This window comes from Gorilla gorilla, chromosome 21 (genome assembly GCF_029281585.2).
Source record: "Gorilla gorilla gorilla isolate KB3781 chromosome 21, NHGRI_mGorGor1-v2.1_pri, whole genome shotgun sequence".
Taxonomy (NCBI): domain Eukaryota; kingdom Metazoa; phylum Chordata; class Mammalia; order Primates; family Hominidae; genus Gorilla; species Gorilla gorilla.
Genome location: NC_073245.2, coordinates 12815636 through 12834209, shown reverse-complemented (window position 1 = coordinate 12834209; position 18574 = coordinate 12815636). Strand labels below are relative to the sequence as shown.

General features: G+C 41.9%; 1 protein-coding gene across 9 annotated transcripts in view; it reads right to left on the bottom strand.

The window, feature by feature from the left end:
• PTPRA (protein tyrosine phosphatase receptor type A) overlaps positions 1-18574 on the bottom strand; it is a 166024-nt gene that overhangs the window by 109384 nt on the left and 38066 nt on the right. For all 9 annotated transcript variants that reach the window (XM_019016996.3, XM_063702261.1, XM_055372438.2 and 6 more), the window contains one exon: positions 6964-7042. In XM_019016996.3, the coding sequence (XP_018872541.1) occupies positions 6964-6990 (27 nt within the window). In that variant the 5' untranslated portion in view covers positions 6991-7042. The remainder of the gene's footprint in view (positions 1-6963; positions 7043-18574) is intronic.

Sequence of the window (18574 nt, the reverse complement as noted above, 5' to 3'; positions counted from 1 at the left end):
TTTCATAAGCACTCTACTTCTGGAATCCTTTTTTCACCTACCACAAAATCATACCATATGTTAGTGGCCAGCTCGTATTTTACTTTGTCTCGATGCCTCCCATCCATCCTGCTCTTCTCAGTAATGGCACTACATGCACAATACAACGAAACGCATAATAATTTACCAAATGCTGCAATGCACCAAGCCTTCTTAAATGTCTATATTCATTTGGTAGGGCTGCCATAAAAGTATCACAGACTCGGTGGGTTCAACAACAGAAATTTATTTTCTCACAGCTCTACAGGCTAGAAGTCCAAGATGAAAGTGTCAGCAAGTTTGGTTTCCTATGAGACCTCTCTCCTTGGCTTGCAGATGGCCACCATCTTACTGTATCCTCACCTGGTCATTCCTCTGTGTATTTGTTTCTGATGTCTGCGTGTACAAATTTCCTTTTCTTACAAGGACACCAGTCACATCAAATTAGAGCCCACCCTAAAGACCTCTTTTAATCAACTACTTAAAAATTTTTTTTCCTTTCTTTGAGACAGGGTCTTGCTCTGTTACTCAGGCTGGAGTGCAGTGGTGCAAACATGGCTTACTGCAGCCTCGAGCTCCTGGGCTCAAGCAATCCTCCCACTTCAGGCTCTGGAATAGCTGGGACCACGGGCATGTACTACCACGCCTGGGTAATTTGTACATTTTTTGTAGAGATGGGATCTCCCCATGTTTCCCAGGCTGCTCTCGAACTCCTGAGCTCAAGCAATCCTCCTGCCTCAGCCACCCAAAGTACTAAGATTACAAGCATGAGCTACCATGCCCGGTCTTTAAAGACCATCTCCAAGAACATTTTATGGTCATTTTCTTAAATATCAGTACATAAAATCCTACCACACTCTCATTAATGACCACACAGTGTTCAAAAGAAGGGATGGGACATACATCAAGCAAATAAAAAGGAATGTGTGAACACACAACAGAGGCTAAATAAAACTGAAGAAATACAAAGAACAAAACAGTATTACAGGGCCAATGCTGTGGTCAACTATTAACGTTCATACAGGAAAAGAAAGCGGGGAGAAGACTAGTTTAAGAAACAGTAAAAGAAAAAACAGCACGCCAGGTGGGGTGGCTCACACCTGTAATCCCAGCACTTTGGGAGGCTGAGGCAGGTGGATCGCTTGAGCCTAGGAGTTCAAGACCAGCCGGGCAACATGGTGAAACCCTGTCTCTATTAAAAAATACAAAAATTAGCCAGGCGTGGTGGCATACTCCTGTAGTCCCCAGAGGCAGAAGGATCACTTGAGCTCAGGAGTTTGAGACCAGCCAGGGCAACATAGTGCGACCCTGTCACTACTAAAAATTAAAAAAATTAGCTGGGTGTAGTAGCGCATGCCTATAGTTCCAGCTACTTGGGAAGCTGAGGTGGGAGGATTGCTTGAACCTGGGAGCTCGAGGCTGCAGTGAGCTGTGATGGCACCACTGAACTCCAGTCTGGGCCACAGGGTGAGACCCTGTCTCAAAAAAAAAAAAAAAAAAAAGAGAGAAAAAAGATTAGGAGATAAAGTTATGACAATCTCCAGGAAAACAACCAAAAGCAAAGAGTTTTTAAAAAGGACAGAATAGATAAGAACATTATATGAACAACCCAGGAAGCTCAATATCAGAAAGCTGCTGACAGAAAACAACCAAAAAATGGAGAGCTATGAGTCTGCAGATCTATTAAGGGGCCCATCAAGTACACCTCTATGGAATTCCAGACTATATAGAACATAAAAGCTTCCAGAAAAGAAGAAAAATTAATTTCCTATATGAAACTTTCTATTTCTCATGAACAACAAGGGATGTCAGAAGAAATGGAGCAATGACTTCAAAGTTTTGAGGAAAAATAATAGGCAACCTAGAATTCTATAGTCAACCAAACCATCACTCCAATATGAGGGTCTTAAAAACAGACACCAGAGGCTGGGTACGGTGGCTCACGCCTGTAATCCCAGCACTTTGGGAGGCCAAGGAGGGCGGATCAGCTAACACAGTGAAACTCCATCTCTACTAAAAATACAAAAAATTAGCCAGGCGTGGTGACAGGCGCCTATAGTCCCAGCTACTCAGGAGGCTGAGGCAGGAGAATGGCATGCACCTGGGAGGCGAAGCTTGCAGTGAGCCAAGATCGCGCCACTGCACTCCAGCCTGGGCAACAGAGCGAGACTCTGTCTCCAAAACAAACAAACAACAACAACAAAAAACAGATACCAGAAAGAGTCAAAATTTATCTGCCAGGTACCTTTTCTCTCAGTAAGTGACTTGAGAACGAACTCTGGTAAGATAGATTGATTGACTGATTGATTGATTGAGACGGAGTCTCACTCTGTTGCCTAGGCTGGAGTGCAATGGTATGATTTTGGCTCACTGCAACCTCCACCACCCGGGTTCAAGCAATTCTCCTGCCTCAGCCTCCCGACTAGCTAGGATTACAGGCACCCACCACCACGCCTGGCTAATTTTTGTATTTTTAGTAGAGACAGGGTTTTGCCGTGTTGGCCAGGCTGGTCTTGAACTCCTGGCCTCAAGTGATCCACCTGCCTCAGCCTCCCAAAGTGCTGGGGTTACAGGCATGAGCCACCGTGCCCCCTAGCCTCTAGTAAGATTTAAAAAACAAATACAAAGAAAGACTGATATCCAAGATCAGTGGACCCAACCTTCCCCGCACCCCCCTCAAAGAAAAACCAGTAAGGAAAATACCAATATGACTGTGTAGACAGCCTAAAAAACAGTGCCAACTGGTCTTGGATTGGAGTGTATGACTAGCCTAAATTTGGTATGGTTTGAACTAGCCTTGACAGGCTAGAGTGTATGATTGAGATCTTGGGGAAAAGTGAAACCATAATAACAGGCAAATAGACAAGAAAATTAGAAACTCCAGGGAGAAAATTTTATGAGAAAGTTATGGTTCAAATATAAAATATAAAGACATGATTGGAAGCAACTGATAGTTTCAGAGAGAGAATTCACTTTTTCTTCATTTTCTCATTTGAATAGCCCAGGGTCTATGACATTGAACCTACAGAGAAAGAAATAAAAACCCAGAAAATGCTGCCTGGCCTGACAGTGAACAATATTTACTTAGCTATAATAACATAAATATTAAGTGGGCGCGGCACTCACGACTGTAATCCCAGCACTTTGGGAGGCTGAGGAGGGCGATCATGAGGTCAGGAGATCAAGACCAAACTGGCCAACAGGTGAAACCCTGTCTCTACTAAAAATACAAAAATTAGCCAGGCGTGGTGGCATATGCCTGTAATCCCAGCACTTTGGGAGGCTGAGGCGGGCGGATCACTTGAGGCCAGAAGTTTGAGACCAGCTTGGCCAACAAGGTGAAAACCTGGCTCTACTAAAAATACAAAAATTAGCCAGGCGTGGTGGCGGGTGCCTGTAATCCCAGCTACTTGGGAGGCTGAGGCAGGAAAATCACTTCAGCCTGGGAGGCAGAGGTTGCAGTGAGCCAAGATCACACCACTATACTCCAGCCTGAGCGACAGACCAAGACTCTGTCTCAAAAAAATAAAAATTTAAAAAAAAAAAAAAAAAGGAAAAGGAAAAAGGAAAGGAAGAAAGAAGGAAAGAGTGCTGAAAATTAACCTAAAAAAAGGAGGTTGAAGAGTATTTCCGAAAGTTAGAAATGTAATCACTTTTTGGGTTTGTTTTGTTTTGTTTTGTTTTTGAGACAGAGATTTGCTCTGTCACCCAGACTGAATTGTGTCCCCTAAAAGATGTTAAAATTGTAACCCCCTACTCAGTTCCTGTGAATGTGAACTTATTTAGAAAGAGGATTTTTGCATATGATCAAGTTGAGATGAGCTCATTAGGGTGGTCCCTAATCCAATGACTAGCGCACTTATTTTGAAAAAGGAAATTTGGACACAAGAGACAGATATGCATAGAGGGAAGACAATCTGAAGATACAGAGAGAATGCCATCTACAATGTAAGGGATGCCTGAGGCTACCAGAAGCTAGAAGAAAATCATAGAACAGATTCTCCCTCACAGCCCGCAAGACTTCTAGCCTCCAAAACTCTGAGACAATAAATTTCTATTGTTTAAGCCACCCAGTTCGTGGAGTTTTGTTACAGAAGTCTGAGGAAACGGGCAAAGAATTATGTTGTCTTTTTTATTAATAAAAGAATTAAGAAGAAACAGCATATACATATAATTTAGAATTATGGAGGTCACCAAAAAGCAGAATGTAAAGAAATTGAAGCCCTTGTGCATTGCTGGTGGGAATATAAAATGATGCAGTACTGTGAAAAACAGCATGGTGATTCCTCAAAAAATGAAACATGGAGTTACCATATGATCCAGTAACTTTACTTCTAAGAATATACTCAAAAGAACCAAAAGCAGGGACTCGAACAGATGTTTGTACATCCATGTGTTTTTTTTGTTTTTGTTTTTGTTTTTTCAATTGAGACAGCCTCACTCTGTCACCCAGGCTGGAGTGCAGTAGCACCATCTGGGCTCACTGCAACCTCTACCTCCTAGGTTCAAGCGATTCTCCTGCCTCAGCCTCCCGAGTAGCTGGGAATTACAGGCACGCAGCACCATGCCTGGCTAATTTTTGCATTTTTGGTAGAAATGGGGTTTTGCCATGTTGTCCAAGCTGGTCTTGAACTCCTGACCTCAAGTGATCCGCCTGCCTCGGCCTCCCAAAGTGCTGGGATTACAGGCGTGAGCCACCACACTCAGCCTACACCCATGTTCATAACACCATTAGTCACAACAGCCAAAAGGTGGAAGCAGCCCAAGTGTCCATCAGTGAATGAATGGATACACATAAAGTGGTATAAACATACAAAAGAATATTATTCAACCACAAAATGTAAATTCTGATACATGCTACAACATGGATGACTTGAAAACAAGGTCATCCTATGTGAAATAAACAAGATACCTTTGTGAAATACACCAGATGTCAAATGACAAATACGATTCCACTTATACGAGGTAACTATTATAGTCAAATTCATAGAGACAGAAGGTAGAATGGTTGCCAGCAGCTGGGGGAGGAGGAAATGGGGAGTTAGTGTTTAATGGATATGGAGTTTCAGTTTGGGGAGATGAAAAGTTTTGGAGATGGACGGTGGTGATGGCTGCACAACAGGAATGTACTTAATGCCAATGAATTGTATACTTTAAAAGTAGTTAAAATGATAAATTTAATCTTATATATATTTTACCATGAGAAAAGTATGTATATGAACACATTAAGATGTAAAACCTTTTCAGGCCAGGCGCGGTGGCTCATGCCTGTAATCCCAGCACTTTGGGAGGCAGAGGCAGGCGGATCATGAGGTTGGGCAATCGAGACCATCCCGGCCAACATGGTGAAACTCCGTCTCTATTAAAAATACAAAAATTAGCTGGGCGTGGTGGCGCGTGCCTGTAATCCCAGCTACTTGGGAAGCTGAGGCAGGAGAATTACTTGAACCCAGGAAGCGGAGGTTGCAGTGAGCTGAGATCGCACCACTGCACTCCAGCCTGGTGACATAGCAAGACTCTGTCTCAAAAAACAAAACAAAACACCTTTTCGGTGCTGCAGAGGCTCTCTCATACCTCTTTCCAGTCACAACCTCCCACCTCCTGTCAGAGGAAGTAGGGATCTGACCTTTATCATTGTAGTTTAGTTTTACTCGGTAATTCTGCTACATCTACTTTTTCTTGTCCATCTGGTTTCTTTCACTCAACCTTTTATCTACGAGATTCATCCATGTTGTCGTGTCTACTGGTAGTTTGCTCCTTTCTATTACTGAATAAAATTCCATGTTATCAATAGTGTATGTCAATTTTTTTTTTTTTTTTTTTGATACACAGTCTCACCCTGTTGCCCAGATTGGATGGGTGCAGGGGCGTGATCTCACCTCACTGCAACTTCTGCCTCCTGGCTTCAAGCCATTCTCCTGTCTTAGCCTCCGGAGTAGCTGGGATTACAGGCGTGAGCCACCACACTCAGCTCATTTTTGTAATTTTAGTAGAGATGGGGTTTCACCATGTTGACCAGGCTGGCCAACTGATCTGCCCGCCTCGGCCTCCCAAGTGCTTAGATTACAGGTGTAAGCCACCACACCCGACCATATATCACAATTTATTTAACTATTCTCCTGTTTTTGGACACCTGATCGGGTTACAGTTTTTCTGGCTGTAATACATAAAGCTGCAGTGAACATTTGTATGTGCACTTTTGTGTAGACATATATTTTGCATTTCTCAAAGGTGGACACCTAGAATTGAAATTCCTGGGTTATTAGATACGTGTATGTTTTGCAGATATTGCCAAAGAGTTTTCTAAAACTATAGAGTTGGTTTACATTCCCACTTAAAAAACTTGGAGATCATCTGTGATCTACTCAAGAAGCTTTAATTCAATGCTGGCAGGGCATTAACTTTGGTCTTTTTATTTTTATTTTTTTGAGACGGAGTTTCATTCTTTGGTGCCCAGAATGGAATGCAGTGTGTGATCTCAGCTCACTGCAACCTCTGTCTCCTGGGTTCAAGGGATCCTCCTGCTTCAGCCTCCCGAGTAGCTGGGATTACAGGCACATGCCACCACATCTGGCTAATTTTTGTATTTTTGGTAGAGATGGGGTTTCACCATGTTGGCCAGGCTGGTCTTGAACTCCTGACCTCAAGTGATCTGCCCGCCTCGGCCTCCCAAACTGCTGGGATTACAGGCGTGATCCACCATGCCCAGCCTGACTTTGGTCTTTTTTTTTAAAAAAAAAAAAAAGCTCTTTAAGTGATTCTGATTCATAATCAGGTTAAGAAGTATCTTAAAGGATAATTACAATGTTTATAATCATAAAAAAATAAGCTACTCTTACAGCTTAGAAACGAAATGAAGCAGGAAAGAATGTGATGTTAGCTTTATTTAAGGACACTACTTGACTGGCAAAAGCCTCCTCACAGTTCTGGTTTTATTTCTCTTACCTTAGTTATTTGAACTGCATCATCCATTACCACTCAGTGGAATTCCATAAATACCTTTGTTTTTTTTTAGTTGTGTCACCTGCAACAAAAGGAAAAATACCTTTAGAAATATACAACATCCCTGAGCAGATTGTTCTAGCTTAGGAATTCAAGCCCAGCCTAGGCAACATGCAAAATCCCATCTCCACAAAAAGTAGCCAGGCAGGGTGGCACATGCCTATAATCCCAGCTACTTAGCAGGCTGAGGTGGGAGGACTGCTTGAGCCCAGAAGGTGGAGTTTCCAGTGAGCTGAGATTGTGCCACTGCACTCCAGCCTGGGAACAGAATGAGACCCAGTCTCAAAAGAAAATAGCCAGGAGCGGTGGCTCACGCCTGTAATCCCAGCACTTTGGGAGGCCGAGGTGGGTGGATCACTTGAGGTCAGGAGTTTGAGACCAGCCTAGCCAACATGCTGAAATCCTGCATCTACTAAAAATACAAAAATTAGCTGGGCATGGTGGCGCGCATCTCTAATCTCAGCTGTTCAGGAGGCTGAGGCAGGAGAATTGCTTGAACCCGGAGGCGGAGGCTGCAGTGACCCCAGATCGCGCCACTGCACTCCAGCTCAGGCGACAAAGTCAGACTCCATCTCAAAAAGAAAAATAAGGCCAGGTGCGGTGGCTCATGCCTATAATCCCAGCACTTTGGGAGGCTGAGGCAGGCGGATCACCTGAGAAGTCAGGAGTTCGAGACCAGCCTGGCCAACATGGTGAAACCCCGTCTCTACCAAAAATACAAAAATTAGCCAGGCACGGTGGTGGGTGTCTTTAATCCCAGTCACTTGGGAGGCTGAGGCAGGAGAATCGCTTGAACCCAGGAGGGGGAGGTTGCAGTGAGCCGAGATCGTGCCAGTGTACTCCAGCCTGGGCAACAGAGTGAGACTCCATCTCAATCAATCAATCAATCAATCAATAAAACAGCCCTATTTAAACATTACGGATTGTTTTGGAGAGTGGAGTATATCCTAACAAGATGTTTCACAGAGGTGTGCTTAAAATTCCAGGAGCCACAGAACAAAGCTCCATCTTAAATAGTTCAGATTTCTGAATAGCTCATAGGTCTTTCCAGTAAGGGTAGTATGGAACACTCCTCCCTGTCCCAAAACTTGGACTATGCCACCACAGGGTTGTTTATATACCATTAGGCCCTTCCCTAGGGAACATATGGCAGTGTCTAAAGATAGTTTTGACTGTCACAACTAATAGCAGGGAGGCTGGGCTACTGGCATCTAGGGGATAGAGGCCTAGGATGCTGCTAAGCATCTTACAAATCACAGGACAAGCCCCTATAACAAAGTATCCAGTCCCAAATGTCAACAATGCCAAGGCTGAAAACCTCTACATTGATCAAAGATCTATCTCTAGTCAATGACTGTGCAAAGTGGTAGTACAAGAGCCTAGCCATTTCTACCTCTTGTGGTATTCCTCTATCAGGCAATCTGGGTGGGCAGAGACTTTGTCAGGTGTGCACCGCAGTCTGATGGCTCCCTATACCCAAACATGTTCCGTTCCCCTTTTCTTCACAGGCATTACTCCTCTAATAAGCCCTTTGCCCCTCCAACCCCATCTGTGTCTGCTTCCTGTAGAATCCAGCTGGCACATAAATTAACATGCACATTCACATTGTTGGAGAAACAAGAATCACTGGGGGGAAAAAAGAGCCCCAATAAATAAACCAAAATGTTAAAAATTCTAAACTTCTGTACTAGCCAAGTATTCCATAACAACCATCTATTATTTATACATAATAAAGAAAATATTAAAGTAAGACTTTATACTAGATTTTGCTCATGAAGACATGTTCTAATGGCAGGCTAAACTGGTATACTCTGTATATACAGTGTACCCAAATTCAAGGAAGGGTGAACAACTGTTGGTGTTCTTCAAAAAAAAAAAAAAAAAAGCACATTCCCAGGTACTAAGGAAATAAAAGATCAGACAATGGGCTTCACAGACATCTCATAAGCTCAGCTTCCTCATTTGTTAAATCAAAGTTGTACTATTAATAGTTTAAACTAAAAACTTTTAGAAGAGACTACAGAGCCCATTCAGTTTGCCCTCCTGCTTTCAGAGATGAGACCAATGTCCCAGACAGAACGACAGTAACCGGGCAAGCAAAGCACAGTTGTTGGCCTTGCTTCTCAATGCCTGGGTCCATTTCTCTTTCCAGGTACAATGTAATGCACCTAAATGAAGAAAGCACATTAAGCAAACAGTTCCAAAAAGGTTACAATATTAAGATTATTCCAAGAACTATTCAAAATCTAGCCCTTCACTCCATCATGAAAACTGAATGGTGGCATCTGATACTGCCATTCCAGGCTTTCTTTCTGAGTACTCACTCCCTCAGCACATAAATAGCCTCAAGGCTTTAACATCTTAAAAACACCTCTCTAGAACAAACTACATTCCCAATGCCTCCCCATCCCAGCCATCACTTTCCCCCCTTTCCTCCCGGTCAATATTCTCAATAGTTCATACTCTCCCACCTCAAACCAGGGGCCTCTGACATACACCCTCACCTGGCCTCTACAGAAACTGCTCTTGATTCATCAGTCAACGATGATCTCAAATTATAGGATCTGACCACCCTAAAATTCCCATCATCACTCCCTCAGAATTTCCTCTCCTCAGCAGAAGTACCTAGAACTATCCCTTAAATGTTGGTGTTCCTGGTGTCCCATCTTCCAATCTTCTCACTCTGTACCAGTGGCTGCACATTAGAGTTGCTGGGGGAGCTTTCAAAAAATTCTGGTGCCCAAGTCCAGCTCAGGTGCATCATAATCTTGGGAAAGAGGGAGTTGGGGTTGGGTTCCTGGAAATGTCTGTCTGGTTTTGTTTGGTTTTAAGCACTACAGGTGATTCCAATGTGCAGACAGGGCTAAAAATTGCACTCCTCCATCCAGTCTTCTTGATCTCCTCCTTTCTTCCCACATCCATTTCCAGCCTCAAGCTCTTTCCAAACTCCAAACCTATAAATTCCCTTGCCTTCTAGACCTGCATATTCACAAGCACCTCTGATTCAAATAATCAACACTCACAGAAATGTTATCTTCTCCTGTATCTGTTCTTCCTTAATTGCTTGTTTCAATGGATAAAAATTACCACCTACTCATTGAGTTAGCAAACTTTTTCTGTAAAGAGCCACACAGTAAATGTTTGGCTCTGCAGGCCAAACAGCCTTTGTCACAATTACTCATCTCTGCTGTTGTGACAAAAAAGCAGTCATAGATATGTAGTTTCAGCATAGCTATATTCTAATAAAACCTTATTTGTGAACATGTAAATGTTAATTTTATATAATTTCCACATGTTACAAAATAGTATTCTTCTTTTGATTTTTTTCCAACCACTCAAAGATGTAAGAAACATTCGTAGTTTGTGGGCTATGCAAAAACTGGCATTGGGTTGTAGTTTGCCAACCCAGGTCTACCCCCTTGCCAAGCTAGAAATCCTAGTTGTCCCAATTACTTTCTTTCCCTTAGCCCTAGAGTCAATCATTAACTCTGCTGCAAGCTACTTTAACTGTTTATGGCCTCCCCCAGCTGAGAGTAAGATCCTTGAGAGTGAGTGGAGGTTGCAGTGAACTATGATTTTGCTACTGCACTCCAGCCTGGGTGGCAGGGCGAGATCCCGTCTCTAAAAGAAAAATAAAAAGATCCTTGAGGGTAAGGACTGTGTCTTGATAATATCCACAGAGCCTAGCAAAGTGTCCAGTACACTGTAGGCAATCTTCCTTTAAGTCTTTCCCTTAGTTCAAAACACACAGAAATTCCACCACCAGGAAAGGCCATTATATATCCTATTAATTTGAATCTTTCTTTATTCTAAGGCATCCGTTTCTTTTTAGTTTAACTTATTACTGAACTTGATAGTAAGGTTTAAAGGGAGGAAAAAACCCAGCAAATTTTTAAATGCATTAAATAAAGGCTCAGGCAGACATGGCCCACATTTCTTATTAAGCACAAGTCGTAATGATCATTGCTATTCGATTCTTTAATAACTGCTTAATTTCTGTTTTCTGGGTACTTTTTCTGCTTGGAAATTTGAGACAATCAACTTGGTCAAATCTTGGAAGATGTCAGTAAAATGGATGATTACCAATTATAGATAATCAACACATCAAAAAGCAGCAGCTCAACAAGGATCAGAATAAAAACAGGTATTATATATTAAAGTATTTACTATGTGTCAGACACTATCAAATTGTACAATGTACATTATTTAAGGTTACCTTCAAAACAGCACAGGAAATAGATACTTCATTTTGAAGATACTACCAATGAAGAAACTACGGTACAGAGCAGTTATTAATAAATAACTTGTCCACAAACAACTGGTACATGGCAAGACTCAAACTCAAACCCAGGTGTACATGATTCCAAAATCTGCTCTTACCCACTAGCTAAACAAAGCCTATAATTCATGTATGTCAACAACCACACGAGGAAAAGAGCTTTATCCAAAAGGAGCTGAATGGAAGGTTTTAAAGCCCTGTTTGAAATGTATAACCGTCATATATTCCTAAGTATGGTGCAATGTGCACAGCCAGTGAGGCTTTCCAATCATGGTCTAACTAAATGGCTTTCCAATCACGGTCTAACTAAATGAATAAAACAAATGGGAAGAGCCAATTTGTGGATATGGCAGACCCTCCTACCCCAAAGACGGGAAATAAAACCTTGTCCACAAATCAAACAGAGTCCACAAATCAAACAACATTACCATCCCCTACTGTTAACAGAGCCATTCATAGGAAGTCCCATGCTTACTACGGCAACCACTGGTCTTGCTGCTCACCATGTTTCTGCCTTTTTGCTTCCTCAGGAAGCAGACAGGAAAATCGCTCTCCTGATCTATTTTGTAAAGAGGAGCTGTCATTTAAAAATAGAGTTTTATAAGTGAATATGTAGCCGGGCACAGTGGCATGTGCCTGTAATGCCCAGCTACTCCAGAGGCTAAGGCAGGATCACTTGAGCCCAACAGTCAGAGTTTAGCCTGGTCACCCTGTCTCATTTTAAAAAAAAGAAGGAAAAGAGAATACGTACAAAGTAATTAATACTTTGCCTGACACCCAATATTTCTGTATACTAAACTCCATCTTTAAAAAACACTGTCTTTTTTTTTTTTTTTTTGAGACAGAGTCTCACTCTATCGCCCAGGCTGGAGTGCAGTGGTGCAATCGCGGCTCACTGCAACCTCTGCCACCCGGGTTCAAGTGATTCTCTTCTTCAGCCTCCAGAGTAGCTGGGATTACAGGCGCCTGCCACTCTGCCCAGCTAATTTTTGTATTTTTAGTAGAAACGGGGTTCCACAATCTTGGCCAGGCTTGTCTTGAACTCCTGACCTCGAGATCCACCCGCCTCAGTCTCCCAAAGTGCTGGGATTACACTGTGCCCTAAAGTCTTACTTTTTTTTTTTTTGAGATAGGTCTCACTATGTTGCCCAGGTTGGTCTAACTCCCAGGCTCAAGCAATCCTCCCACTTCAGCCTCCGGAGTAGCTGGGATTACAGGCATGTGCCACTACACCCAGCTCTATCTTTTTCTAATCTAGTAAAACAGCAATCTAGAAAATTATTAAAACTCTCCAGCTACCAAAATCTAGAAATGTTGGATAAATGCAAACATCCTTTGAAAAGCTTAGCTAAGTTCTTAACAGAGGAGGGAAAACTACCAGTGGCAAGAAAGCAAAAAGTGAACCAAAGCTAAGGCTGGAAGTGTGAGCTGACCTCTGTATTGGGCCCAGGAGCATTTGTTAAGACTTTTGAGTAACAAGGGAGGAAAGGAGACAGGAAATAGAAGGGTAGGAAGGGCTCCAGAGAAATAATCTCTCATGAAATCGTAGCTCTCTTAAGGCCCAAGGTCTCAATGAAAATAGATCAGAGAAAATCTACCTCCAAGAACAAGGAGACCCTAAATAAATGGAAAGACATCTTATGTCTTTTTTTTTTTTTTTTTTCAGAAATAAAAAAGCTTTCATGTCTGTAATCCCAGCACTTTGGGAGGCCGAGGCCGGTGGATCACTTGGGGGTCAGGAGTTTGAGACCAGCCTGGCCAACATGCTGAAACCCCATCTCTACTAAAAATACAAAATTTAGTTGGGCATGATGATGGTGTGTGCCTGTAATCCCAGCTACTCGGGAGGCTGAGGCAGGAGAATTGCTTGAACCTGGGAGATGGAGGTTGCAGTGAGCCAAGACCGCGCCACTGCACTCCAGCCTGGGCAATAGAGCGAGACTCTGTCTCAAAAAAAAAAAAAAAAAAAAGAAATAAAAAAACTGATCCTAAAATTTATATGGAATTGCAAGGGACTCCGAATGGCCAAAACAATCTTGAAAAGGAAGAACAAAGTTGGAGAACTCATACTTCCTGATTTCAAAACTTATTGCAAAGCACCGGTAACCAAAGCTGTGTGGTAATGGTATAAGGAGTGATATATAGATCAATGGAATAGTTTTAAATGAGTTCAGAAATAAATCCACAAATCTATAGTCAACTGATTTTTATTGTTCTATTTTTTAGAGACAGTGTCTCACTCTGTCACCCAGGCTGGAGTGCAGCGGCACAATCAGAGCTCACTGCAGCCTTCAACACCTGAGCTCAAGCCATCTTTCTGCCTCACCCTCCCAGAAGCACACACCACCATGGCTGGCTGGTGATGAAATACTGGCCTCAAGTAATCTTTTCATCTGGGCCTTCCAAAGCTCTTGGATTATAAGCATGAGCCACCATGCCCTATGGTCAACTAATTTTTGGGAAGAGTGCTAAGACAACATTCAATGGGGAAAGAACAGGCTCTTCAACAAATGGCACTGGGACAACTGGATACACACATGCAAAAGAATGAATCCTTACCTCATACCATATATAAAAATTAACTTGGGACTGAAAGTGGTGGCTCACGCCTGTAATCCCAGCACTTTGGGAGGCCAAGGTGGGCATGGATTACTTGAGCCCAGGAGTTTATGAGCAGCCTAGGCAATAACAGTGAAACCCCGTCTCTAGAAAAAATACAAAAATTAGCCAGGCATGGTGGCACAAGCCTGTGATCCCAACTACTTGGGAGGCTGAGGTGGGAGGACAGCTTGAGCCCAGGAGGTCAAGGCTGCAGTGAGCCAAGACTGCTCTACTGCACTCCAGCCTGCAGCACAGAGCAAGACCCTGTCTCAAAAAACAAAACAAAACAAAAAAATCAAAGTGGATTAAAAACTTAAAAAGCTACAACTATACAATTATTATTATTATTTTTTTTGGAAACATAGTTTCACTCTGTGGCCCAGGCTGGAGTGCAGTGATGCAATCTCGGCTCACTGCAACCTCCGCCTCCATGGTTCAAGTAATTTTCCTGCCTCAACTTCCCGAGTAGCTGAACAGGCACACGCCATAGGCTAATTTTTTGTATTTGAGTAGAGATGGGCACCATCTTGCCGAGGCTGATCTTGAAATCCTGAGCTCAGGCAATCCACCTGTCTCAGACCCTCAAAGTGCTAGGATTACAGGCATGAGCCACCGCACTTGGTCTAAAACTATAAAATTCTTAGAAGAAAACATAGGTAAATCTTCATGACACTGAATTTGAAAATGGATTCTTAGATATGACACTAAAAATCATAAGCAACAACAAAACTGACAAATTGGAATTCGTCAAAATTTTGAAAGACAACCTATGGGATGCAAGAAACTATGCATGTTAATCAGATATCATGTATCTGATAAGGGTCTAGTTATCAGAATAGATAAAGAACTCTTACAATTCAGTAACAAAAAAGACAACCTCCCCCCAATTTAAAAAATAGGCAAAGAATTTAAGAGACATTTCTCCAAAGAATATATACTAATGGCCAACAAGCACATGAAAAGATTTTCAAAAGATAGCCAAATGGTGGAAATAACCTAAATGCCCATTATTGGATGAACAGATAAACAAAATGTGGTATTATACATACAATGAACTATTATTCAGCCTTAGAAAGGAAGGAACCTGGTACAGCGGCCCACACCTCTAATCTCAGCTACTTGGGAGGCTGAGGTGGGAGGATTACTTAAGCCCAGTGAAAGTTTGAGGCTACAGCATGCTATGATGGCCTATGTGAATAGCCACTGTATTCCAGCCTGCAACACAGTGAGACCCCCAACTCTTTAAAAAAAAAAAAAAGAAGAATGAAGTACTGATACATGCTATAAACATGGATGGAACTTGAAAACACATGCTAAGTAAAAGAAGTCAAAATGCAAAATATGTGGCACTAAGTAAACTGCAAAAGGGACAACTATTTATAGTATGAGGACTCAAAGAAGAAGGCAGCAGACTGCCTTGCTTGGCCTCACCTAGGAATACACGTTACCCAATAGCGACTCAAATGTTTTACCCTTCTGTACATGTTCATGAATGACCATAAAAGTGCTACGAGTACAGATTTTGGGGTTACACATAAATTTTAGCAAGTAGGTGAATTTGCAAATAAAAAAAATCTGTGAATAATGAGCATCAACTGTACTTTTTTCGTCTCCAAATAATTCAGTCTAAAAACCATTAGGTGGGGCTGAGCAAGGTTAGCATGCACATGATCTGATAAGGAAAGGAAAGACTGGGCACATTCAAGGGGATTGATCAATTAAGTAAATATTAATATATTAAGAAAAACTGGGGCCCAGTTTCTCTGTCAGAGAAGGGAGTTACAAATACAAAAAGGAAGAAAAATAAAATGAACTCTGAGGTGTTGAGATACTAGGTACCAGTGTGAACTCACAGTACACACACACACACACACACACACACACACACACACACACACAGAGCAAGAAATAAAAAAATGAGTCTGTGTGTGGATGTATGTTTGTGTATGTATATACATGCATATATGCTCTAGCTCTGTCTGCTGAGGAAGTCTAGGAGCAGTGACACCTCAGTGGAACAATGACATCTACTGTCCAGACCTGACCTCTAAATACATTCTTCAATAAAGGGAACCAGGGTACCTTGGTGAAATGATTCCAGAGGTAGGGCAGGAAAAGTATAAGAAGGGCTTTGATCATATCTGGTCCCAGAAAGAGGAAAGTGATCAAAGAATGATAGGACAATGTCAAAAGGATACAGAAGCCAGCTTGACAGGGTTTCCACTGACCAAATCTGGGACAAACTCAGCATCAAAGTACCAAAGTACACTAATAGATAACTTATTGAATAAAATATGAATCCGTAAGTCCATATTGATATAAGTTAAATAAACGGGAAGAAAACAGTTTTTCCTTTCAATGAAATGTCAATGAATGGATGTAGAAGGGATGATGAAATTAGAAAATCATCATTTGGCAGCCATCATACCAATAATCCAGCAAAAAAATTTCAATGGGTGCTAAAACTAGAAGGTGAAAATTTGATGAGGAATGGGATACTTACATTGTCTCAAAGTACCTCCTCCTCCTCCTCATAAAATACTGATTATAAAGGAAAAAATAGTTAAATGTATGGTAGAGAAAACTGGCAGACACAATCTTAATCAAGTGACCAAGGTTAACATCATGAAAAATGGGACATATGGAAATTATGTAGTACCTGGATGGATAAAATAAGAACACAGCACAATTTATATGGCAATTCTGATAAAATGCATAATCTGAATCTAAAGATGAAGAAACATCAGGTCCATGTTAATGACTTCCTCAAAATAATTAGCCTGTAATCTTCAAAAGTGTCAAGGCGATCAAGTCAAAGACAGACATGACAACTAAATGCAATGTGTGATTTTAAACTGGATCCTTCACCTTTTGGGGACAACTAGAATAACTCAAATGGGGCCTGAAGATAAGCTGGTAGTACTGTACTGGTATTAAACTCCAGATTTATTTTATTTTATTTTTGGAGACAGGGTCTCACTCTGTCACCCAGGCTGGAATGCAGTGACACAATCTCAGCTCACTGCAACCTCTGCCTCCTAGGTTCAAGTGATTCTCGTGCCTCAGCCTCCTGAGTAGCTGGGATTACAGGTGTGCACCACCAAGCTGGGCTCATTTTTTTGTATTTTTAGTGGAGACAGGTTTTCATCATGTTGGCCAAGCTGGTCTCAAACTCCTGACCTCAAATGATCTGCCCACCTCGGCATCCTAAAGTGCTGGGATTACAGGCGTGAGCCACCGTGCCCGGCCAAACACCAGATTTAATGCTCATTAAAGTATTTGGGGCTGATGGGGCTCACTCTCTAATGGTTCAGGGAGCGAAAAGACTCTGTAACTATTCTTTCAATTTTTCTGTACATGTATTTATTTCAAAATAAAGAACAAAATGCAATTACGACAAAAAAAGTGCACACTAATGTCCCAGTATTATAAAAATCTAATTCTTCCTTAGCAAAATTTCTGGATAGTCAAAGTACCCCATTACCCCTACTTATTTTTACTAGCTTTTCTAATGAAAGTGTATCTCATTTTCACAGCATTCTGCAATAGAACTTTTGTGATGTTGGCAATGTTCTAAATACGTGCTGTCCAACACAGTAGCACACATGGCTAATGGCTATCATTTTGGACAGTGTAGGTCTAGAGAATAGCAGTTTGGTCACGAAAAATTAAAGAGCTTTTTCATAAAACATTAGGGTTTTTTGTCATTGTCTGTTTTTTTTGTTTGTTTGTTTTTGTTTTTTTTTGAGACGGAGTCTCGCTCTGTCGCCCAGGCTGGAGTGCAGAGGTGCGATCTCAGCTCACTTCAACCTCCACCTCCTGGACTTAAGTGATCCTCCCGCCTCAGCCTGCAAAGGAGCTGGGACTACGGGCGTGAGCCACCATGCCCAGCTAATTTTTGTATTTTTTGTAGAGAAAGAGTTTCGCCACGTTGCCCAGGCTGGTCTTGAACTCCTGAGCTCAAGCAATCCACTTGCCTTTGCCTCCCAAAGTGCTAGGATAATTAATAGGCGTGAGCCACCATGCCCGGCCAAACATTAGTTTTAATACCAAATAGATTTTAACACAAATTAAATTACTTCAGTTTTTCTATACTTCTGTATATTTTCAAAATTTGTTTTTTGAGATAGGGTCTTACTCTGTCACCCAGGCTGGAGTGCAATGGTGTGATCTCGGCTCACTGTAGCCTCAACCTCCCAGGCTCAAGTGATTCTCTCACTTCAGCCTCCTGAGTAGCTGGGAATACAGACATGTGCCTCTACACCCTGCTAATTAATTTTGGTATTTTTTGTGGAAATGGGGTTTCACCAGGTTGCCCAGGCTTGTCTCGAACTCCTGGGCTCAAGTGATCTGCCCACCACGACCTCCCAAAGTGCTGGGATTATAGGCCTGAGTCCCCATGCCCGGCCTTCTAATTTCTTAATCAAATCTGAATACCTACCTATTAGAAGCAACCATCTATCTTTAGTTTGAGAGCAGTCTTTTTTTTTCACTGACTTCCGTTTTAGTATACGATTTCCACTGATTGATATCCATGTCTTCTCTACTTCTTGAAATATGCTTTCCTAAAATCTAGGGGGCATGTACGTATCTACCCATACTCCCACCCTGCTCTTACATAGTTAGATCCCATAGTCACTTTCTCTCATATTTACTATTTATATTTTACTTTTA